At 48.1% G+C, this 25,422-nt stretch overlaps 1 protein-coding gene across 1 annotated transcript in view; it reads left to right on the forward strand.

The window, feature by feature from the left end:
- The window catches only part of LOC149334694 (thiopurine S-methyltransferase-like), a 68,807-nt gene that overhangs the window by 25,242 nt on the left and 18,143 nt on the right, over positions 1-25,422 (forward strand). The window contains exons 3-7 of the mRNA XM_089557981.1: positions 8,539-8,631; positions 8,717-8,846; positions 11,796-11,848; positions 22,231-22,308; positions 23,104-23,189. Coding sequence (XP_089414107.1) covers positions 8,539-8,631; positions 8,717-8,846; positions 11,796-11,848; positions 22,231-22,308; positions 23,104-23,189 — 440 coding nt within the window. The remainder of the gene's footprint in view (positions 1-8,538; positions 8,632-8,716; positions 8,847-11,795; positions 11,849-22,230; positions 22,309-23,103; positions 23,190-25,422) is intronic.

Consider the following 25,422-nt stretch of genomic DNA (forward strand, 5'->3'; position numbering starts at 1 on the left):
AAACTGCCACTCCTCGCTGGCGCACCACTGACTAGTACAAGAGAAGACCCTCGCACGTACGGCTGCCGATAACGAGATGAATCTCTGACTACCACCGTAGGAACTGATGTTCGCACAGTGCCACCAAGTCCACGCATGCGTGCTGAAATAGGTGAGCACGCAGACGCTATAATAGAGGATTCATGGTCCTTTGTGGTCGGCCTTGACAAACTGCCACTCCTCGCTGGCGCCACAAAACGAAAACCCCAACACAAGTCAAGATTTTCATGACCATGCCGCGATAGCGATTGTGAGCACACCGAGTCCCGCCAAACAATCGCGACTGAAAGTCGCCAAAATGTCGTAGCTAATAAGCGATGAAAGAGCACATGCTGCTGCGTTTCCACGGCGTCGCACTGCGGGCGCTGAGCGGAGGGCCCCACCTCTCACGCCGCCATGTTGTCCTCCATGGGCAAAACCTGCACGCCTTGCAGCCAGTGAAAGTCCCGTACATCGGGCGATAGGATGTCAGTTCCCGCCACCGCGCCTGCCTTCTTCGTTGGAGCTATTCGTCTGCAGCTTCCACCACAGCAAGGAGCTCGCATACGCGGGAGGCTGGCGCGTCGAAAATGTTTACGTCGAGCAAAGCTGCGGTGAAGGACCCGAACGTCTAGCACATGGGTAGAAACTTGGCTGCTGCAATGCTGTCGAGTCGATAACGTGCCTGATAGCGGACCTGTCCTGTGCTATCACCCGGCTTGCCGCGCACAATGACTGCCGATGCAGGGTCCCGTGGCAGGCCTTTGGAAGGTTCAAACAGTCGCCCATAGGAAAGGTGAGTGGCGCGCCCCTAAGCAATACGCATGCGCATTACGGTTGCGTTAAGTTTGTGCGTGGTTCGCGCCTTGCGATGGCAATCCTTCCGACGAGGAGAGAACGCCACGCCCTTTTCAACTTGTGCCAGACCCCATGAGAACCACCGTGCGCGCCCGGGACACTGAACGTAAATTCTAAAGATAAGACATGCGACCAGTCTGTCAGTAGACTGACCTCCACTCACCAGTTGTCTCTACGTGGGGCGCACCCGCCGAAGTCTGGCACTTCGTGGCAGTGATCGGTTGTCTCAGATACGCGGAATGCGCTTTGGAAGCCAGAGAGCATCACAGGATGTAACGAACCATGTAAGTCACAGGAAAAAAAGCGTTATTAAGAAGACTGAATGACCTGCACCTCCCCCCAGGCAGCTCCAAAACTGTCGACATGCATTGCTACCCAAGCGTCTGTCAAACGAAACTGAATACAGAGGTCCCGCGGTGACCGCGCCCCAGCGTAGCGATGTCTCTGGGAAGACCCGCGAACATCTCGTACGGGGTCAATAACGTCGAAACAGTAGGCCCGCCTTTGCTAACCGCGTGGTTTGCGCCATCAAGCGGTATGGCTGCTGTACTTAGTCAGTACTGCACGTTGCCAATGTCCGAACCTTAAAAAGAAGCTGACTTCCCCCTTCAGCAGTCAATGCGCCCAAAACAGCCGGCGCACCCACGCTAAACAGCGCACTCTGACACAGGCCGGCGGCTAGACCGGCGTGCTCATCCTTAATTGTTCGCCATGAGGCGTAGTTTCTGAGAAAAAAAATCTCAACTCGTCGCTGTCGAAAACCGCAGGACTGCAGCATTGACCAGCAGCGTGGACGCAGTAACTTAGAGTCCGTGCTAATTGTAAGGGTAAATATTCTTAAGAAGATTGCGTACTCTCTAATACGAAAATTGAGCGCAGCTCTGTAGGTGTCTCAGGCTCTGTAGGGTCTTTATGCTTTGCTGGGTCGTCGACACGTCTGGCGGCGAAATTAGTTGATAGTATTGTTAGTTGATTAGTGCAATGCGCAGTGCGCCAAAATGTGTATATTAGTCCAATAGCAGTATCAGACGAAGAATATGAGGATGAGCAATGCACAATGCGAGAGTATGTTGCATTTTAACTCGAGGCGTGTTCGTCTGCGCCAATAGTCTAATGCTCTCATGCAGTGGCCAGCCACGCTGATCTGTTCGCGGCCCGGCGAGTTGGAAACCTAGGCTTGGCAATGTTTATTTTTATTTATTTATGAACGGTTTGGCTCGGCTACACCGACGGCGGTGACACGCATTAACTACGAACGGGCGCTTAAGACAGGTGCTCTAAAACACTTGATAATTCTTTAACATTACTAAACACGAAATACTGTGCGAAAGCACATTTATGCAGGTGGATACCAAAGTCATCTTCTCTGGTCCAGTGGCGTATTTCTTCCAACGAATGGAGTACCATCTCCGTACCACAACGAACGCGTATATAAAGCGCGAAGGAGGTGTCCATGGACGTAGGAAGCCAGCTATGCGTATTTCCTTACGTTTCGTAATTGTCTCGGAGCCTTCACGTTCACATGTGGATTTTGCGGGGCAGGAGGCTCAAAATGCTTTTGGCGCACGGATGGAGTTGTTGAAAATGACGGCCTGTACGCAAAGTGCGAAAGTGTGGCAGCCTAACACGAGGCGTGACCTGTTGCGACTATAGCAGTATGATGTCATGCGGTGCGTCTCCGTGTGTTGGAGACGACGTCGCGGTAAAACCTATTTAATTTTGCAGGTAGCAGAGAGGTTTAACACAAATATCTCGTTTTTCAGGATTGCTAGTGAGCTTGTGCCTTCGCACTAAAAAAAATTACAGCCGATTAAGCTTACTTGGTACGATGAGAAGTATGTGCGGTAGGACGCCGCGTTTCGCTTCGCTTTTGGTTAAAGGTTAGGGCTGCAGGGAAACTCTTGAGGCAATTACAGATCTGCGAAATCGGTAATTGTGAAACTCATTGGTAGCGCACTATGAAAGTTTGTACCGGTTGAGGCACCTCAAGAGAGCACTACAATAGCGATGTGTTCTGCATCCATCGCGCCCGATTGGAGGTTGGTGAAGACGACGTCATGCAATGCACAGCGCGCGCGGAAGAGAGACAGCTTTAATGACTGGAATTGAAAAGAGGTCGGCCAGAAAGATTTCCTGTCCTGCCAGCCTGCGCTGAGGAAAGGGAAGAGAAGAAAGAGGTCCGTGGTGGGTGACTTTGTGTTGAGAAGAGAGATGGCAGTATGCACACGCACATTTGATGGCACCACAACCGCGAGTCGAGCCTCGTGTCAATGTAAAAGCGTGAAAACGCCCCTACCGCCTGGAATGCTTTCGAATTCTGCGGCCAAGCGCCTTGCAGTTAGTCGAACGAGAGTGAGCTGCTGTCTGTACGCTTCAAGGAAGCGGCATACGTTTGGCATTCGTGCGCACATACTCAACAATAGTAAATGCTGTACAGTTTGGATTATGGCCGGAATGAGCCCCTCTTTTCCCTTCCATTCTTTATTCGATTGCCGGATGCAGTGTTTTAGGGCGGATCTAGCCTTCGCGCTGTTGATGTGAGTTTGCTCAATACTGATCATGCAGTTTGTTTCAGGATCGTTTCTGATTTTCATCGTTCCCTTCATTGAACATTTCCTATCAACATCAGCAAAGCGCTTTAGAAATATTGGATGCGCACATTGGATGCGTCTCCTTTCTTGTGGTTGTCTCATGTGCGCATCCAATATTTCTAAAGCAATATGAACCAACTTGCCCAACAACGCATCCTGCTCAACAAAGCGATTGCTTCACTTCAGTGTCCACAACACCATCGATGACCGTATCGAGACACGCTTCATGGCTCAAGTCGTCCGACTGGCAACCACGCAGATAGGAAGAAGGGCCCTCAGTAACATCAATACTGAGTGCACCCTCAACCTCCTTAATAAAGAAGCCATCCCTAGCACCTCGAGAGGATGCTTGAAAGCTACTCCCCTTCCAGGAAACATGAATCCGACGTCCGACCAGGCCCGAACACAAAAAAAGAGCAAAGGGAATTGAAAGCAGTATGCAATGCCAGAAGACATCCTACGCCGGTGCCACGGGAACCGGAGTCACAGTGGCGGTTGTCCACAATGGGCAGACGGTAGATGGACTTACAGCAGTCAGCTACGATACGACAGCAGAAAAGGTGGCAATAGCTCTCGCGTCCTCATATCCCGCTTTCAAATACGTACTCACGGACTCAAAAATAGAATACCGAAACTTCACTCAGGGTAGTGTTGCCCCGCTTACTTCCTTGATCCTCCAAACCTGGCAAGCCTACGCTGACGTCAAAGAGTTGACGTGGTGCCTGGACATCAGGGTGTAGAGGCACACAACTCAGCCAGAGCTTTTTACCCCCGGGGCGAGAGATGTACCTCGGAATGCGATCAGTTCTATCCACTCACAGCATACAGCGAGATACTGCAACATCCCAGATTAGAGAAGTAGGCATATCCTCCCTTTACAAACAAAAAACCTAAGCAAACACTAGGAGATTAGATCCGCAGACTACAGACGGAGACATTCCACACCATAAACTGAGATTCAAACGAATGAAACTCCAGATTTTGCAGAGAGAAGGAGGACCTGTACCGTATGGTATAGGGCTGTCAAGAAAACCAAGTCACTGATGTTAAAACACAGCGAACGCAGGATGGGTGGGAGGCGGCACAGTCTAGCTCGGAAGAAGGCCATCAACATCAAATTATCGAACGAGCAAGGGCAGCTCCAAACGCCAATGGAGTCCCGGACTAAATACACCACCCTCCTCTTCTTTACCTTCTTCCTGTACTACAATAAATATTTTGATCATCAATGGTATTCTTCATTCCTAAAGGAAAAACAGGTGCTAACTGCTGTGCACCAAGCGTGATCATGTTAGAGGAGCGGAGTGCGATTACATCTGAATGATTTCTTTCATTACAGCATATGCGAGCACAACACGCGTTCTTTATATTTTCAGGATATTTTTCTAGTGTTTGTCTTACTCAGCATCGGTGAGCCGCCCACTTAGCGTGTGAAATGCACTGTAGCTCGTATGCAAGCCTTCAAAGTTCCAGTGCTTCAAGCCACTATCGGGTCTTGCAAAAACACCGTCCCAGAAGAGTAAACTGTTTTTGCCAACGTCTCATCAGGGATCCTCTGTAACTCTGCTGAAATCTGCTCAGTAGACATTTCTACGAAGTGCACTGATTGGCTTGTCGGTCATTCTTGGTACAGGAGGCTTTCGACAACACACTTTCGGATGTCATAATGCCACTAGTTTGGCTTCTGGAGAGATGTAACCAGAGGGGATCTTTGAAGTAGCGTTCTGTAGAGACTAAAGAGACGACCCTCCGATGAACTCGTCTTGCCCCTTTAAGTGCTACTCCTCATGCTCTTTCGTTGCCTCACAGTAGTTGCGCGCGCATCCAAAAGTGTCCACCTTCAATCACACACACCGAGCTGGTTTTTAGGTCGTAACAGTACAAATAACTTTTGATGGCGGAGTTGGAAAAATAGTGTGTGTGGTTTGAGTGCATCATAGCTTACTAAATTAAATTTGCTAGCTGTTAAGAAATGGCGATTAAATTTATCGGCCTGATCCTTAACACTAACTGTACCTGCACTTATATTCGTTTATATGGGAATGCAAGTTTGATAAATCGTAATAAATGTTTCCATACACGCAATGTCTTATGGGGGTTGTAGCAAATATCAGCGAACTTGTTTGTAAAAGGCCGTGCGTGATAGTTATACATCGACCACAACTTTATTTCTAACACACTTTTATTCCTTCAGTGTAAAATTATCAGAACGATGATTTCACAAATATGGCAAGACCATCACCGCTGTGAATAACACGACTCCAAAATTAGGAAGCATACCCTTTCAAACTGCGCAGATGTTCATCAGATAATAGCCATGTTTCTACTAAACATACCAGCGTGAATGTGTTGTCTAGATAATCACGAAGGTTATGGGTACTGCGGATATTAAAGTGTACTAATGACAATAGTGACGAATTTGCTTTTAACAGTGTTTTTTCTGATGACATGAGAAAACAATCTACAAAGCCATGGTTTAAGGAAAAAGCTACAAAAGAAAGCAGAAAGAAAAAGATAGAACTCTCTATGTGATGACGGGCAGGTCGTCCTTCCGTGCTATTCGCAAAACATGACTACCGTTCGTCTCTCTGTTGTTGATAATGCAGTTATCCACCCAAATAAATTGATATCCGTTTGACTCCCCCGTTTGAAACGCGTAGCTTTGCCGCGGCCCCGGTGGCCGCAGTTGATAATTTTTGGGGACACTCAAAGCCGTAGGTTCGGCGAGCGAGGCACTCGGAAGGCTCGAGGCACTGTCGGAAATTTACAGTTCAGGAAAAAAGGGAGGTCCAGAAGCATCCATCCCTGAAAACGGCAGTGCTATGCAGTCTTACGAGAGCCCGGTACAAGCAGTAGTGGTATGAGACTTATTGGTAAAAAATGTGGTAGGGTTTCAACGTAGTTCTACCGAGCACACGTTTAAAAGCACGTCGTCAGACAAGTTGCCTCATGGTTTTGCTTTCCTGGATCATCGCGACGTCTTACCACGATACTAGGTCGATAACACCGAAGAGTGGTTTAGTGGGACTTGGGAAGCACCGGCGCCGAACATTCCTGCCCATGAAATATCACAACGCGGTAATGACACGTGCATTAGCACACCATCCATTTATCTAATGGAAAAAGAAAGAAACTTTCTAAGACGCACTTAATGTTTGTAAACAGTTTCATGACCGGTGGCTATTCCACGCCTTTTCATCTCTTTTTCTTTTTCTTTTGTCGGTTTTTTCTAGTTTATCACAGTTTTGTCATTCTTTCAAGTTTGCGCATGCGCGTCTTTGCTCGAGAAGGGATGTGTCTTTCGTTTATCGATTTCATTCAGTTGTAAGTTGTAGCCCCGTCCTGTCCTCATCTTTCTGTGTCCTGTTTTAAACGCTACGTTTGTTCGTTCAGATTCCTCATGTTCGCCCGAAAGTACGAAGTGATGCCCGTAATGCTTATAAATAACCGCCATCGCAATAACAAAAAAAAATAACGAAGTTATTGTTTTGAAGCTTCTAGCTACATTTAAAAAAACATTTTTGCACGATAATTGTTTTTTTTTTCGTAAATAACTTATAACTGCGCCAATATGGAAGGCACCCCTGCGCCCGCGGTATCATTTCTGTTTCTGTGCCTCTATCCCTTACTATTCGGTACGTCGAACCTTTTATTAAATTCATGAATTGTGAGTAGCACAAAAAGCGCATTTGTAACTTCAGATACTTCAGCAGTCATATCGACAGTCATAACTTTTGAAGGCATTTGTAAATCGTGTTCATAGCTATTTCTAAAATTTAAGGAAAAATCAGCTATAGGTCTGGCTCGCCATGTGATTTAACAGGAACTCTTCCAGAGCAACGCTGCATAGCTCGAGCCAACGCACATGCCAACCTTGGGCTTACACTTTCCCACGAAAATGCGGGGCAGAAAAATTGAGGCTAAAACTTTGGAGATCCAAAAATGAGTCTGAATGCACGCCAGAGCAGATGTGGACCGGAACCATACAAGTGACGTGAACGAGCTCAGCGATGGTAATAAACAATCCTTCATTCAGCAATGAATAAACTAGCCCTTCCACAAGAACAGGCCGCGCAAAATTAATATTTACACCCCTAGCTTCCAATGTTTCTGCGGAGCAGTCCCAGCCGCAACTTTGAATGGGTCGTCTCGTCTTTTGACTTTAGTTGACATCTCTCAAGATGCATTCTTCAGCTTCAGTTTTCTACTACGGTTATGCTGAACTGGCCTTCATCTCTATAGGTGGTTGTGTGCTCTCCACAAATGAGTATTTTATTCAGCTCTGCGTGGTGAAACGTTGAGTGGCCTAGCATAATTTACCAACGTCACCAGCCGAGCTACGTTCTATAATTAGGGCATCTGTTATGCTTGGATGTTTCCTTTGTATAACTCTCGAGTTTTAGTTCTACCATCATATATGTTCTTGCAAGAAATTGCTTGTTCAGAAGAAAAACGGTGTCCATTTCGGTGCAGCGGCGCACCACTAGTTCTTGAAATCTTATCTCATTTTTTTTTTAAATCTCACATTTCGGGAAATAGTCTGACACAAGGGTAGTGCGTTAATAGCTTTAAACCACATATCACTACGACTTATTTGTACTAGGGGATGTGATTTTAGAATGTTTCTCTACATGCTTATATTGCCATTATATTGGAGGAAGCGGTTTTCTGTTTTAATTTCAGAACTTGTTGCAATAGTTTTGCTCAACAAGTTTGATGAATCAAAAAAAGACACGTTCTTGGCTAATACATTGCTGTCATTGTTTTGACATCAGACTGCACACTTCCTCATGTCTCATTCCTTTCGCGCTGTTAGCCATACCGTCGTAATTTCAGGTCACCATGTTTAGGACAAATACGAATATTTAATATAGGCACAGCTGAGTTACTGAATGCTGGGACACATTGTAAGCCTTTTGGTTAGACAACCACTGGTTAGGACTTGGCTTCTTTGATTCGACTCTAAAGTCAACGAAGGCCACATTCCGTTGATTTCAATCACTTCCTATTCAGAGCTAAACACTGCCTGAAATTCTGGATGGTCACGTGTTCTCTTGTAAAATATTTGCAGGTACCTAAAGAAGATCGGGCATGAATTTACCAACGCGGGAAAGCAGCTGCGTGTCTTTTTTCCTTTATGTGGAAAGATGCAGGAGATGAAATGGTACGAAAGCACTATAAAATTTCATTCCTACGTGTACCGTGGTACAGTGAGGGTACGATTGTGATAAGCGCATATTGGTTTACAGGTTCTACGAGCATGGTCACCAAGTTGTTGGAGTTGAAATCGCCGAAAAGCCTCTGCGCGATTTCTTCTACGAGAACAACCTCCCTATGGTCGAAAGCCCCTCTTCGGACACCGAATGGAAGAATTTCCAGGTCATTCAAATTTTTGTTCTTGCCGTGTTCCGACAATGGAGGTTGCTGCATCTTCAGTGCCGTACGCGTCTTAGCCATATGAAAAGGCGAGGTAGCCGGCTGCAGTAACTCTTAGCTGGATGTAGCTAAGCGACTGTCGGCGTTGCAGTTTGGGAAAATCGCCGCTACAATGTAAAAAACAGCTGATGAGAATAACATGTAGGTCTTCAAGTTTTATTTTCAAAGTCTATTGTCAGAACTGTGTTTTGAGTAGAAACTCCTGCAGAAGTCAGTATAAAAGTCATCTTTCTGGTTACACGTGAAAACAACCTAGCACCAACGTACGCAAAAAAAATTGGGAGAAACTGGCGCCGCGCGTTCGTGGCATGCGTTTTCCCGTTTTTGACATTCGCGTTAGCGCTAAATCATCATAAAAGTCATATTGTAGCTGAACCTACTTGGAATAATTTTGAGATATGCAAAATTCAGACGGTAATGCCTCTTTAGCGAAGAAATCTTTGGCATAATTCAGCGTAGCAGTATTACTTGCAAAAACGGGTTACAAACATCTTGCAATAGCAACCTGGGCATTGCGTCTTGCGAAAGGAAGCTCTTCATTGACACCTGGAAATAAATTTAAGCGTCGAACGAGAAAAAAGCTCTCTGTCTAATGGCCAAAGTGTCTCTTTCATCTCCGCATTTATGCTAGGGGTTTTCACGTGCTGGACAGAAAAGTCTAAACGAGTGAGCACCGTGCCATTCCTGGGCGGAGTCCTTGGCACGAAATACCAGCTATCTGATCCTTCGAGCCGCAAAGAAAAATTTTGATGGCAGATCACGCTAGGAAACGACGCCACGAAACCAACCTTCATTTTCTGATCCCTCTTTTCAAACTTTTATGGAAGTCCATAAACACCCAGCTTAAAATTTTCAGGGACGCTAGAAAAATAACAGCCAAGAGGCGGTGAGAGCAAGGGGACTTGCGCGGTTCTGAAGGCGGGCGCTTCAGCGTGACCATAACATATCAGTACTAGAAGCGCAGAGCCCAGTTAACCAGTGCTTTTGGAACATTTTTTAAGACTGCTTATTTATTTATTTCAGTACCCTCAGGGCCCGAAGGCATTACAGAGGGGAGTGGGGTACAATAGACAAAATGACAAAAGAACAGCAGTCACAAGTAACACAAAATGTGAACAAAAATATGGCTCGCGCAAATCAGTAGGTTACAGCAAATACAATGAAACGAATTAACAGTCATTTAACACGAAATTATGAGCAAAGAATAAAAGTAAGCATACCACGCAAACAAAGAAAAACACGAGGAAGTTGTTGAAAATGGCAGGAAAACGCTGGTGCACACATTCTGTCATGCCCTTAAACAGCAGAAATTGTGAAGGGGGAAAAACAAACAAAAAAAAACACCAGGTCTGTTTGAACTACCACATAAGCTGAAAAGAATAAACGGCAGGGCGCAAGAATTACATGTAATATGTTACCATCAAGTTAGTTAAAGCCGATTTAAACACAGAATGGTCACTTATTTCGACGACCAATCGGGGAAGGTGATTCCATTGTGCCGATGTGCTGGGGATGAATGAGTTGTAAAAGTGGTTTGTTTGGCATGAAAGAATACCAGATTTATGACGATGATCGATCCGAGCTGAAACGTAGGAAGGTGGCGTTATAAATTTTCTCTTAAGGATGGGGTTATCGTAGTAAATCTTTTGTAATAGACAAAGGCGGGATATATTTTTACGTTGCGACAGTAGTGGGAGTGATAAGCTTGATTTCATGGCACTGACGCTAAGTTACGGTGATAATTTGAGAGAATGAAACGGGCCGCAGGGTTCTGTATATATTAGAGTTGGTATATTAGTGTCTCTTGATAGGGGTCCCAGATAGATGCAGAATATTCTAGTTTACTACGAACCAACGACTTGTAGAGAAGCAGTGTTACGGAGCTAGAAGAAAGATTAAAGTTACGGCGTATGTAGCCCAGCATGCGGTTAGCGTTATTGCTTACATGGTCTATGTGTACTTTCCTAGAAAGATTATGGGAAATGAAGACACCTAAATATTTATAAAAAGCCACAGACTCAAGGCTGAAATTATTAAGACGATATGAAGGCAATGTGGTGTTACGACGAGAAACCCGCATGTACTTGCACTTTTATATGTTTAGTTCCATGTTCCATTTGTTAGTCCATTCAAGATCATGATCAATATCCGATTGAAGAAGAGCTATATCATAGTCACTGTTAATTTCATGGTATATGACGCAGTCATCAGCAAAAAGATTTATTGCTCGTGCTCGTCTACTGTTCAGTAGACGAGCATGGTATTCTAACTCCAGTTTTGAAAATCATCTGCAGGCTATTGGGCTATACCAAACTCACAAAGGCACGGCCAGTAACTTCTATTTCTTCAAACAACTGACAACTTCCAGAATTGCAGGAAAGCTGATTTACAGGATGATTTCTTCCAACCAAAAACTGTTGTCCCTAGACCGCGTTTTCACTTTTTCATTTCCATCTCTGCTCACTGAAGGGGTTAGCACGAAGGGAGGCGGGTGAGTCGCCCTCCACTATATCTTTCTTCGAAAAGGTAAGGAGAGGTGCCCCCTAGTCTGCGTAAACTCGAAGCCCCAACACGCACCACCACCTTTCGAGATAGAGTGTAAAGGGAAGTTGTTGAGAGGCTACAATGATGGATTCCCTTGGAGAGCACCTCTCCCGACCCGCTCCTCGTGTTCGCGCCCATGCAGATAAAATGGCATCTCCGGTTTCCATTTTCAGAAGATGTGATATTGACGTCTGCAAGTGAGGGTATTTGGTTGCAAAATAGTATAGGGCGCGTGTTGTTCTGCGAGTTGACAATTCACGCGCGGACAAAGATAGCGTTGAGCATTAATACGTTTTGGGGCGTGCACTGAGTATCAAGATGATGAGGCGGTCGCCATTCTTTCCACAGACTCCGGACGGCCTACTCACTCTGCACTGCACCGACATATTTGCTTTTCTCAGGTGAGATATCGGACATCTTCTTACCAGCTCATGCAGTGGTAGCGTGCGATGGTGGTAGTAGTGGTGTTAAGTGGCAGTCCATTTGCTTTTACAGCTTATATTATAATGCACACACAAACCCAGCACACACAAACTCCCCTCACAATAGCTCCAAAATAACCTATCAGCACTTTGGTAATTTCCCGAGGATGTGCTCATCTTACCCGAACACATCCAAAAAACGGATCCCACAACCAGCATTTTCCATTAAGTCGTGTTCCCTAGAGAAAGGCGCGAAAGATTGCTTCCTAAATTCTCGGCTTTTGTTTGACGGAGTTCTTTCTTTTTGTTGCACAGCACGACGTCGTCATATCGGTCACTTATGCAATATTTCATGCTCCGTGGAAAACTACACCGCAAGATTTCTAGCTTTTCTTGACGTATGTAATATCCTGATATGAACACATAGAGCAGACTTTTGTATAATCAATTTAGTACGCAATATACGTACTACCACACCATCGGCATATAAGGTTTGCCACTTTTTCTCGACTTCAGGCACAACTGAAAAATGAAGAAGGAAAAACAACGCACACCGAATGCTGAGGCTTTTTAAGAAACGTTCTAACGACTACAAAAGCTTATGTACAAAACAACAAACGAAGCAACATGGGAGACCGAAAGAAAAGACAGAATGGGCGCACGCTGCAAATAAGCGGGTTCAGATCAAGAATTTTCTACAAGTTTAAACCCGCCTCTAGCCTATTTTGTAGTCCCCTCATCCTTTTTATGCCCCTCGAGACCACCTCTCTCCATGTTGTATGTCATATGCTAATAACCAGCTGAAACTACCACCTTATTTTCCCCCACACGCGTAGAGACTCCCAGAGTCTCTCAGAAAGTCTCAGCGATGTTATCAAAACCGAGAAAAAGAAAGAAAAAACAGGTTTTGGTTCTGCTGGCTGAAAATGAAAGACAAAAGGTGCTGGTTGAAGACGTAAACGGAAACGCAGGGATGAAGGCGCTGCGGTGGCTCACTGGTTATGACCCTCAGCTGCTGACGTGAAAGACGCGGGTTCGATCCTGGCTTCAGTGGTCGCATTTAGATGGAGGCAGAATTCTAGAGGCCCGTGCACTGTACGATGTTAGTGCACGTCAGAGAATCCCAAGTGGTCGAAATTTCTGCAGCCCTTCACTGCGGCATCTCTCATAGCATGACTCTCTTTGGGACGTTAAACTCACATGAACAAACAGACACACAAACCCAGGGATGAGATAGAACAATGAAGGAGGTGCAGTTATGAATTCTACACAGCCAATTGTCCTGCGCCTTCTCGCATCACAGCGTGCGCTCGCACATTCGGCTTAAGCCCGGAATAGATGCGACGTTTTTTTTCCGACTTGATTCGCACGGCAGAAATCCCCGCGACAGCGCGACGCCCGGCTGGAGATGCACGGGGCGTAGAAGCGGCGGCGCGCAGCCGCGTATCCCTCGACGTGAAAGCAATTGTGATCAACAAGTGGCAAATACCACTGACCATTGAGGTCTGTGAGAGCAGCGACGCTGATCCATTGGTTAAAATCACGAAAGTGTTCACTTCGACATCGATGTAGTTATTTTAGAACGCGTGCATAAGTATCTATAAGAATTTGCGTGCTCGAAGGCATGCCTTTGGGCGCCCGCTCAGCCGCGGACACCGATTCAGATCCACCGATTCCGAGGCATTCCGATCCAAGATTCGGCCGTGCTCAGCAAGAAAAAGCGACATTTCATGTTGATGAAGCGTTTATTTTCACGACAATGACATTTCCGTGCCAAAATCACTGCGTAGCTCGTCGGCAACGGCGGCCTTGTTGGCGGCGGCAGGCACAGGCAGCAAAACCGCAAAAGTGCGCTTTCTGGGCTGCTATTGGCTCTCTGCAGCAGCTGCTTCCGCTCTCACCGGACGCCGCGCGCCAATGGGCGCATTTGTTTTTCCAGTCCCGGACTACTTGCTGACAGGTCTCGGCTTCCGCTCTGACCGGAAACAGCCTCATGGTCACATGACCTACTTGCCATAGGCTGCTTGCGGACTCGCCGCCAAAGCCGGGCTCCTCCTCGGGTATCGTACCAGGACGCTGTCATCTAAAGCAGACGACGCAAGCCATGGCCACCACGACGCCGAAGCAACGCCCTGCGCTCGATCATGATGCTGAGTCGATTTGAAGACCGCACTGTCAGCTTAGCGTAGGTACATTACAGAACTCAGCTTCGGAGGTATGCTCGCCGCTACTGCTCACGCCGAAGTTTGCGCAAAGTAGCCCAACTCGTTGCGGATAGGCAGATAGACTAAAGCTTTCGCAAAAAATGTTGACAGCAAGCGCTACAGCTGCTCCTGTATACGAGTGGTTCACCTGCGATGCTTTCAGGTAAGCGCGCAGACAGCTTGTCGCACAACAAGCGAACAAGAACCTCTTCACGACCCGAGCAAACAATACGCGCTCGCAGCTCCGAATGCGCGTCCGTGTGCGGTGTATTTCAAGAAAATAGAACGAAGATGCATAAACAAAGTCGTACGATGGCTCAGAGAGCAGCTACGGACCTCATGTGAAGGTTTAACGCACAATATCGTCGTCCAGGAACACGAAAAGTACGCAAAATGCACACAGAGTATAACTCAATATGGCTGGCAGCGCGGCGTGCAGCAGTCGTCTCCTGCCTCCCCGCAGCCCCAAGTAGCCCGCGAACTGCCATAGGCGAAAAACGAACGCTTTGCTATGGCGATGCAGGCAGGTGGGCGGAAGTTTCGGGCTGCCCGAGAAAAACAAATACCGGACTCAAGTCCGCAAGTAGTCCCGGACAATCCGGGACTGAAAAACAAATGCAGCCAATATCTGATGGGCCCAGATCGGCGGCGGCGGGCGTTTTTCTTGACGCCGGCCGTCGAGTGCGCGCCGTCGGGCGAAAATCGCCGACTTGCCGCCTTAAAACATCCGATGTATTCCGGCCTTTACACCCTTGTAACGATCCTGTGAGTTTTATTTACTTACGTTCGGTTGGGAGGATAAGGCTTTGTTTGGATGCTGAGGAGGAAGAGGCAGCCTTCAGGTAGAGGCCGGGACGTGCAGCCAGGACGCCGCGCCAACGGCAGAGTCCGGCGTGGCAAACAAGGTCAATGGATGACTAATCCTGGGTATTGGAGTTGATCTGGCAGGCCATAGTTCACCTAGGACACACATGGAGTGCTGTGGGTGGGACGGTCAGGAGTGATGCGGTCACATCACAAATTATACCGCCGCGACAGTACTGCAACAGCGAAGCAGGTATAGCACTCGCAACAAGAATGGGGAATGCGGTGGCTCTGCGAAGGTGCCTTCCAGTGATGAACGCAGTGAATGGTAGCCAGCAACAGCAGATTGCAATCGTAGCATGCGCTGAAGAACGTCGAAGTAAGTGCTAGGAGCCGTCTACTACCATGAGCTCCACCGCCGGGATTGAACCCTGGAACAGCGGAATGTCGGACTAGGGCCATGAAGCTACGCAAAGCAGCTGTGATGTGCCACTACTGCGTGAGTCCTGATTAGAAAGATGTGGATACGTCAGGGCGCACTGGAAACCTTTGTGTATCCTGCGAAGTCCACTACAGCCCAGAGATGAGAGGAAGGAGCGCCGGGCGCTGAGACTTGAGCGCGAAAGTCCGGGGGGTGTAAACCCCCCGTCAAAAGTATACAGCCCAAGGGGTTTGATTGTGAGGCCTGCAGCATGGCTCGTTATGCACCCTCAGCAACCGTGATCTCTCGAAAGAGGAAAGGCATTGCGTCTTCAATCCTCCCACGGTTTGGACTGCTTGATGCGCCAGGGAGACCATGCTAAACAGCTTCGAAGTAAACCCCTTGGGCTGTACATCTGCAGGGTGAGCACGAGGGGTTCCACCCAGCTAGGAAGTCGGGCGAGAGACAGGAGGCCATTGCTGCACCTCTTCTAGATGGACTGCAGACAGACAAAGATGCCTGCAGTGAACTGTGCTGAAATCTAGCGGGTAGAGGGAAACCATTAAAAACTACAGAGAATGTTTACCACGTTCCAGTCTTGTGTTCAGGAAAGTAAAAATAGCGCTAAATTCGACACAAACGACACAGAAAGACGGACAGGACGGGCGCTGTCCTGTCCGTCTTTCTGTGTGGTTTGCGTCGGATTTAGCGCTGTTTTTACTTTCCTGGACACAATGTCACACCAACTAGCCCCGCAAAAGGTATTGTTAAGCGTTCCAGTCAGCACGAAAACACAGATTTTTGTTAGGTTGAAGATGAGGGCATCGCCACGGGATGGAGCGCTCGAGCTAGGCCAGCTGCGGACACTAAAGAGACGATTTTGTTCGGGTCCGAACCACCGGATTATTGCCACATTAATGATATTCTAGTCGAAATGAAGAGGAAGAAATCATCTTGGGCAGGGCATGCTATGCGAAGGCAAGATAACCACCCATTCTTAACTATAATGGAGTGGATTCCAAGACAAGGGAAGCGTCGCAAGGGGTGGCAGAAAGCAAGGTGGGCGGATGAGATTAAGAAGTTTGCGGGGATAAGGTACCCGCAGCTGCCAAAGGACAGGCTTAATTGAAGGGACATGAGAGAGGCCTTTGCCCTGCAGCTGGCGTAGTCAGGCTGATGAAGATGATGAGAAGGCGACTAAGAGCGGCCAGTGCCACGGGAAGGAGCGATCGCGCAAGGCGAACAGGCAACGCGAACAGACAACGAAGATTTCTCTCGGGGTTGGTACTCATCGGAATATTGCTTACGCACTAAAAGACGCAGGGGGAGATGCTTGCGACCCCCGTTTTCGCTTGTGCGATGCAAAGGCAGTCTGCTGCCGCCAGCCTGCGGCAGGGTTGCGACATCCCACGATCGATAGATGGCCGTGAGCCGTGCGTCGGGAGAGGTGAGAGGCTAACCACTCCATTCCACTGTTCGAACGAAACTATTTATGAATTTGGAACTCGAAAAGCCCCAGAGCAAAATCTTCCCACCCCGCAGCTTGTGGCGTTAGGGTGAAACAGAATACATGGAGCTGCCATTTTTTTTTCCGTGCTCAAAATCATTAGTTCTGGGAAGTTACCGAGTCATCTTTCTGGGAAGAAAATAGGCTGTTTCATTTTTTAGAGCGCAGCTCATAGCCGTCAGCTCCTGCAGTCCAGCATCGTAGCAGTCGTACTCATTGGCGTTGACAGCGTAGTCGTCGATCGTCGGCGTGACCGGTTGCTCAACTACCAGAGCGAAACGCCACGTGGAAGGTGGCTGCCATGGGAAGATCTCGTAGCGCACCTAGCAGTGTAAAAAATTATGAGGTGCACTTAAGTCTCCTTACGTGCGGAAATGCGAAAGTTCAACGTGGTCCGTCATCTGAACTTCGTCTTGGGGCAAGGCTAATTGGCCGAGCTGGCGCCCGCTGCGTTAGGGCCAACGCCGTACATTGCGAGGGGGGCTTTCAGTCGGTGTTACGAGCGGGCGCTACGACACGCTAAAGGAAGTAAATTTACCGAAAACCTACTTTTCTACTCGCTTGATTGCGATATCTGTAATTTATCTGCTCATAATTAGTCATGTATGCCTCAGTACCCATCTCGAAGATATGTTTCTAAGACAACTCTGCAGTCACTAGACGCGCCTTAATTCAGCAGCAAACGTAGAGCAGGTAGAAAGGGGAATACCCGGCCACTTCATGCTTCGCTCTGTTGCTTGCGTCGATGACGAATGGCAACATGGCAACCCAGTTCCGGTCATCCGATGCAACATGAATAGACGGCATGATGGTGAGGGCGCGGTTTGTACACTGTGTAAGACCTTTGGTGTGGGGGTCGTAAGGCGTTGAGTGGCAGTAGCTTGAGCTGCACAGTAGAAGTAGCTCTTCTACGACGTCAGAATTAAATTGCCTGCCACAGTCGCTGATGATAACACGGGGCGCACCATGAAGAAAAATAATAGACTTCAGCATAAAAGACAATATTTCATTTGCCTTGGCTGATACAAGCGCTGTAGTTTCCGCGTGTCGCTTGAAATAATCTACAGAGGCTATAACCCAGCGGCACCCTTCGGAAGATGATTTAAAACTGCGCAAGGAACGGGACGAAACACGAAGGAAGAAGACACAGACAGCGCCCGTGTCTGTGTCTTCTTCCTTCGTGTTTCGTCCCGTTCCTTGCGCTGTTTTAATTCATCATGCATTATCAACTAGCCCGGCATCTTGCACTTCTGACCTTCGGAAGACTTTGTAAAGGGTCCGAGAAGGTCGACGCCAACTTTTTCAAAAGGCGTGCATGGAGGCTTGAGCGACTGTAGAAGGCCTGCGGGAGGAGTTGTGCGAGTCTTTAGACGTTGACATTCGTCCCAGCCTGGGGCGTATTTTTTAGTTTCCTTATAGAGATTTGGCCAGTAGGAGCACTGACGAAGTCTGTGCAGTGTACGGGAGAAGCCAAGGTGACCCGACGTCATGTCGCGCATGGCGGGCAGCACATTATTGCGGAGATGTTGTGCGACAACCAGAAGCATGCAAGGATCATCGACCAAATAGTTCTTGCACAGGATTCCGTCTTGAACGAAGAATGCCGTAGACCGTACTCCCGTTTGGGCCGCAGCAAGAAAAGGTTGCAATGCGTGGTCGTTTTGTTGCTCGCGCCGAAAGGTCTTTCTATTTTGGAACAGTGGGTGGAGTGAAGCCAAACACTCATCACAGTGCTCCTTCCCGCTAAATGTAGGTGGCAACGGATGGCGCTACAAGCAGTCGGCATTGCTGTGGCTCTACCACGTTTGTAGGCGACAGAAAAGTCGTACTCCTGCAGGCGCAGAGCCCAACGCGGCAATCGACCAGGCGGATCGAGCCGGCCTCTGAGCCAGCATAGAGAATGATGGTCGGTAACGATCGTAAACGGACATCCACACATGTGCGGACGAAACTGGGGGACCGCAAAGACGGCAGCCAAACATTCCAATTCAGTTACAGTGCAATTGCTCTCGGAGTTCGATAATGTGCTACTGGCATGCGCATCAACGTGTTCAGGGCCAGTGTGAATCAGGACTAGCACCGCCCTAAGGCCGACGCCGCTGGCATCAGTGTGTCTCTCTGTGGCAGTCGTAGGATCAAAGTGGCACAAAAGAGGTGCAGAGGTCAGAGCAAATTTCAGCTGGTTTAAAAATGAATCACACTCGGGGGTCCACGTGAACTGCGAGCCCTTGTGCTGAAGAGAATTCAATAAGTGTGCAAGGTGCGCAAAACGAGAAATAAAGTGGCTGAAATATGAAGAAAATCATAGGAAACCCTGAAGGACTTTTAGGGTTTGTGGTTTCCCAAAATCCTGAACTGCGGGAATCTTCTGCGGATCTCACTTGATTGCGTCCTTATCCACGAGAACTCACAGAACCACATTCTGCCACTCGCCTAATAGACACTTCTTGGAACTTAAAATGAGTCCAGCGTTGCTCATGGAGCTGACCGATACCAAAGAGTTCATTGTAATCTTTAATGTTTTTACCAAAGATTACGACCTCATCCAAATAGCTCATGAAGATGTCCTATTTTATTCTATGGAGGTTCGCATCCATGAAACACTCGAAGGTCGCAGCCACATTACACATGGCGAACGGAATTACATTGAATTCGAGAGGCCGTCGGGAGGCATGAAGGCGGTTTTCTCATGGTGTAATGGATCCATCAGTATTTCCCCATACCCAGGTCAGAGAACAACCGACGAGAAGTGTGACGCCCAGTGCAGTCAACAGCGTCATAAATGCGAGGTAATGGGCACACTTCCTCCTCTGTGGCCGCAATCAAGCGATGATTATCGACGCAAAATCCCCGTGAGTTGTCTTTCTTCTTTGCTAGTATTATGGGCGCGGCCCATTGCAAGACTCGAATGAGGCCCTTCTGGCGCATCTCTTGGACCGGATCGTGAATGATCTTGCGCTCGGCCGCAGAGACAAGGCGATCAGGTTTCTGGCGAATGAAACTGGCATTCTCTGAATAAATTTTATGTTGCATGCGAGAGCCTTGCAAAACGGAAGCAGCTCCCCCCAGGCAAATTCGAACACGTGGATATGAAGAACGAGAACGTGCTGCAATGCACGCCTCTCGGTACAGTAGAGCGACTTTTTAGTCATTCGTTGCAACTGAGCAGAATAGTCAGGCGTCACGGATGTGGTTCGGGGACAGTCATAAACGGCCTGGACAGTATCGGTATTATATTCGTGCTGGAGACGACTTGCTTGTGCCGAAGGATTCGCTACCCACACGTGCGTGCAACCTTCCGCTGAGTCCATGACGGCATATGAGACCAATGCATTATTCTTCAACACATTGGGTATGTCCAGTTCAGTTACAATCAGGCAACGCCATATAGAATTCCGCTAGATTGCACGAGGACGAAAGCTGCTTTTTGGGCTGTGAGGGCCACGACTTGCGTAACAAAAAGCAAGCCGTCCCGATTCTCGGGCGAATCTTCCTCTAACGCAGAGAGCTTGTGTCGTTATACATAATATTTGCAGGCTCCTGAGTCCAATGCAGCTCCACACTCCGCCGAAAGTCAATGCCTTATATTACTTTGTGCGTAGCACTCTCTAGCACAATAAGTTCTGTCCTGAAACTTTATCCACCCAGTGATACAGAGGCAGAACAAAGACCTGCAGTGACTAAAGTTTCGCCCCCAGCACACTAAAAAAAGGTGGCTTGGTCCCACGCAAACACAACTTTCTGCCCAAGAAGATGCCTGAAGCGTCATGATAGACACAGCGGCACTAGTGTCTATCAAAGCAACAGTTTTAACATTGTTCCCAGAAAGAGGCAATTTTTTCTTCAGCATGAGAATGGGAGGAGGTGTCGGTGAAGTTGACAGTCCCGGCGACCTTACGTCCATCGGTCGCGCCAGCGAGTTTCCCTGTGGCGGCGGACTGCAACGGCGCAGGGGCGAACGCGAACGGCCGGGTCGCAGTGGGCGCGGAGTGATGTCGCGCTCGGAGGCAGGAGACCCACCAGGGCCGGGACGGGAAGAACGCGGCTGGCGAATAGAAGCATGCGGCTGCCACGGTGTGTCGTCTCGGAAGCGGGAATGGCATTCTTCAGAAGGATGCCCAGTTCGACGGCGCGGACAATAATAGCGGGAAATGTGTCCGCTGCGGCCGCAACTTCAACAGACAGGCGCCTCTTTGTTGTCGTAGGAGTAGAAAGGAGGCCACGTCCACCGAGAATATCCTGCAGGTGCGCGTCGAGGTGTTTCAGGTGGCATGGACGCCATCAGGCAGGTATTGGCCAGGCTGAGGTCGAGGGTCTGATAATAAGGCCCTATCTCCTGCGCCGTAAGTATTGCGCGGCTACTCTTAGGTGCGATGAGGCCAGGTAACGGGCTTCTCTGTGTGCGGCCAAAGCAGGGAGCACGGGTGGCACGCCTGATCGTGAGTGACACCTTGCAGCTGAGAGGTCAGTACTTGGCACACGACTCGCCGGACCACTGAGGCGATATTCTCAGATCCAAGAAGGTCGACGCTGGCAACACTTGTGCCGTTGCACTGCCGGCCAAATTTTGGGGAAATCAGCCGCGACTTGAGCGCTGAAGGGCACGACAATGCTGCATCGCGTCGTCAGCACAGGCAAGGTTTTCTTTGGGGATGAAAAAGCTCTGAACATCTTCGGCAAATCCTTTTAGAAGGTGGCCAACTTTGTCCTCGTGAGTTATTCACATTCCTGTTGACAAGCCGGCAGCGTCGGCGCACTTCGATTTATTTGGTGCACGTCTCAGCCAAGACCTGAGCGCTTTGCGCAAGTAACTGCTTTCTTGGCCGTAATATTGGCGAAGCACTTGTTAATTTCATCCAAAAACAGCATCCAAGTGGTCAAGCTGTCCTCATGATTCACAAACCACAGAACGGCGGCATTGGCGATAAGGAAGACGAAAATACTGAGCTGAATCGTCCGGTCCGAGAGGTTATCACTCGCTGGTAATCAGTGCGCCAGCCTTCAAGGTCGTCCTCAGATTCAGTGGTATGCGTGCGGGGTTCACGCTGCGGCGGGCAAGCACTGAGTCCTCTAGGAGATTGAGTCTGAACCTGCTGAGTGGGCGTGGCACTGTCTTCCAGAGGTAGGGGTGGCAAAGCAGCTTAGAGGCTGCTGCGACGAAGGACCAGGGGATCCAGGACGGCGTGCACAGCCGAACTACACCAAACATTGCTGCGGATAAAATGGGTTTATCTATATGAGAACGCTGAGTGGACTAGGGAAATGGAGCAGGTTGCCAAGCGAATGTCCATAGCGCGTCTTCAGGCTCGCGCTGCCGCAGCTTATGTTGCGCCTTCTAGTACAACCCTTCTTGCCAGGGGCAAGAAATCGCGAAGAGGAACTTGCTTGTACCTAGACTGTAGTCTTTATTCTGTACACCTCTCAGTTCTCAGCCGCCACCGATGGATGTGGTGTGGGACCGTGCTTCACTGTGCATCATGTCATCACAGGAAGAACGCCACAGGTGAGTCACTCTCTGCTCTCAGCAGGGAAAAAAAGAACGTGACGAAAAGAAAAATGGGGGGCGAGTTCCGCGAAGGCGCTTAAAGAAGACGGGGAACCGGCCTCCATTTTTCACTTTCCTTTATTGCCTTTCAGCATTTCGTTCCACCACGCTGATTAATACTTTTTATCTGAGTAGCACAGTTCAGCGAACCCACCTGTCGCAGCAGGATACAGCCTTCCAATCCCAAGTTCAGTTTCTCCCCAGGCTCAATATTTCTGAATTCCTTTTAGCTGAAGTTCTCCGTTTTCCCCGGAGAAGTTTAACCCTAACCCCCTTCACAAACACCCCCCCCCCCCCCCCCCCCCCCTCTCAACGCGCCTTCCTCCTCAGAGGAAAGCCCTTTTCATACCCCATCAATGATGAAAGCTTTGTCTAGAGGGAGACAATAAGGCATGTTGACGGGCTAGTTGGTTATTCATCTTGAAACTTGGCAAAAAACCCACCTAGGCGCAAATACGTTGGCGCCTGTCCGTTGTCTCCTCGTCTTTTTTTGTGTCGTGAAATCATTTGCGCCTAGGTGGGTTTTTTCCCAAGTTTCAAGAGGGAGACAAGTCCTCCTGTCGAAATGTTGGCCAGCACCCCAAGACTTTACTCTCCCTTGTTCACTTTGTAATTATCCACACAACCTAAGACATTCCAAGCATCTGGCTTGTAGGACTGTTTGGAACCATTTTCCGCAGAGCTGCATGCCGTAAATTTGTGTAGCCGACTGTAAGCCATTAGGCACTGTCCAAAGTATTTCTTGCGTTGCAGGTACGTGGAACTAATGAAATCTGTCCTGGCACCTGGGTACACGTTCATCCTCACGACCTTTAGGCACAATAACAACAGCTTCGCAGGTAAGGCAAGCCACTATTTGGGCCAGGCAGGTTGTGTGTAGGGAAAAAGGGCTGACTTATTAGCCACATAATAACCATATACCGCTGCGCTGGCTGTCGCCGTCTTAAATGTTTCGCGGCACATCACATTTCTTCAACGATGACAAAAGCTGACGCAGTGTTTTAATAATAATAGTCTTTATTCTCGTCATAGCGTACAGAAATGACGCAGGTGGTGAGAAAAAAAAGCGAAGACGTTTGACTTGGTTCTCACCAGCTTTCATGAAATGGCGTACAGCGAGAAACATTTCCACTCTGTACATACATCATCTACACACATGTTGAGAAACTAAAAATGGAAGTACAACAGAGAATAATACATAATACAATGCAGCATACTCAAGTGGTGGTAGTGTCGTTATAATCAAGAGTAGTTGGAACAAACGATATCAAAGGTGAAACTTGGAACGGTCGAAAATGAACTATAAAGGAGATAAATATTTGAATAAATAAACCTGTTTTAAAATAGGGGTATTTGGTAGTTGACCATTTGGTGGCCGTAATTATTTCGCACATCAAGTAAAGTCTAATTTTATGTTTCCGCCTGGTAAAACCATTGAGCAGCTCTAGCTTGCAGTTCAGCCTCTTTCAAAGGAGCTTTATTTTAAAAGAGCCAAGCATGTACAATGTCCAAATTTGCATTTAAAATTTTCTCCTCGAAAGTTATAACTTCGGTAGGTGTAGAGTATGCATTTCGCGCCAATAAATTTGTTCCAGCCTGTGTGTTGTCAAAGGTTCGTCACTAGGACATAATTTTTCAGATATCAAACGCAGTTAGGCTCACGTTTTAGGAGCTCTTCGTCCGTGCTGATGTTGCAAGGACCCATCAGTATGATCTTAAATTTTGAGAAGGGCTTTAACATTGAGGTAATCTGAAACAAAAATGAAGAGCACGCCACCCACAAGAATGGAGGTTTTGGTGACTTCATGGGATTTAATGTCACAAAATGACTCTGGCCATCAGCAACGCCAGAACTGAGTTGTGCCTGCTTGTCCTTGCGCGTTACGTTTCTTGCAAACCAATTGCAGCCTTCCTGTGAACAAGGCGTTGAATAATGAATTTTCACACAGGTAGGTGTGTATTTGTCTGCTCTGTGAGCTTCCCGGGGCTATAATGTTTAGGGAAAAACCCCACTTTTAATGAGAAAACACCTTTTACCTTGCTTGAAGGGATGTTCCTGGTATGTTGTGCCATGTCCTTTAAAAAGAGATCACACACCTCATGAAATTTGGACTGCTCGAAGGCAGTAGTCACTACTAGGTCAGCATACCTTTATTTCACTAATTTGCTAATTAACAAATTTAAAATAGGGTATCTTATGTTGATCCCTTTAGGTACATTTCAGTATAGAATTTTACCATACGTCCAAGAACATGTTTTTCATTTGTTTCATACCGAGAAAAGACCAGCGTGCTTCCTAAAGACAGTGAGGCAATAAGTTGCACGAAGTCATTATCTTCCGTTGTCACGAGCTCTCAGAGGCTAAAACCCGATTGAATAAATCGGTTACCAGGTACGCGGCTAATAAACGCACCACTGCTCAGCGCGACGGTTTCACATGGACTGGGCACTTCCTTTGTTATAATAACGACGCTGCGGAGGTTGTGCTGCCAAGTCGTTGCCGTTTTATAGCATGGCACAGGAAGACGAGGAGAATGCATTCATTAGAGCACCGTAGTGAATTGGGAAAGACTGGTGAGGATGGCCATTGCACTGGGCGGCAGTTCCTATGCCTGAACGTCATTGGCCGCCGACGCTGCCCGTGCTCTGTGGACCACGGGCCGCTGGACCTGTATTTCGCAGCTGGATAGGGCCGCCTCCCAGCCCTCCCTAGTTGGTTGACTTATAACGGATATATGTTTATTGCAATGGCAGGCCCACGCCATGTGATATACGTCAGGCTGCTGCCCGCACAATTCACACCTGACCGTAGATGTCATGTCCACGCGTTTTAGTACACGACGGGATTGAAGAAAGACCCGGTTTGGAGCCGTCTAAGGTGGAACTTGTCTGTTCTGTCGAGGCCCTTGTCTGGTCCCGGGAGTAACCTCCTGCAGAGGCGTAAATGATTTGTAATATCCGCGTAAGCGATTAGCGGGATCGGTATGATTGCAACGGCAGAAGAGGGTGATTGAATGGAATCCGGGGGAAGGAACACTCGGAAAAAATACTTTGACAGTGAAGCCGCTCTCC

This window comes from Amblyomma mixtum, chromosome 8 (assembly GCF_055824585.1).
Source record: "Amblyomma mixtum isolate Tamu chromosome 8, ASM5582458v1, whole genome shotgun sequence".
Classification (NCBI taxonomy): domain Eukaryota; kingdom Metazoa; phylum Arthropoda; class Arachnida; order Ixodida; family Ixodidae; genus Amblyomma; species Amblyomma mixtum.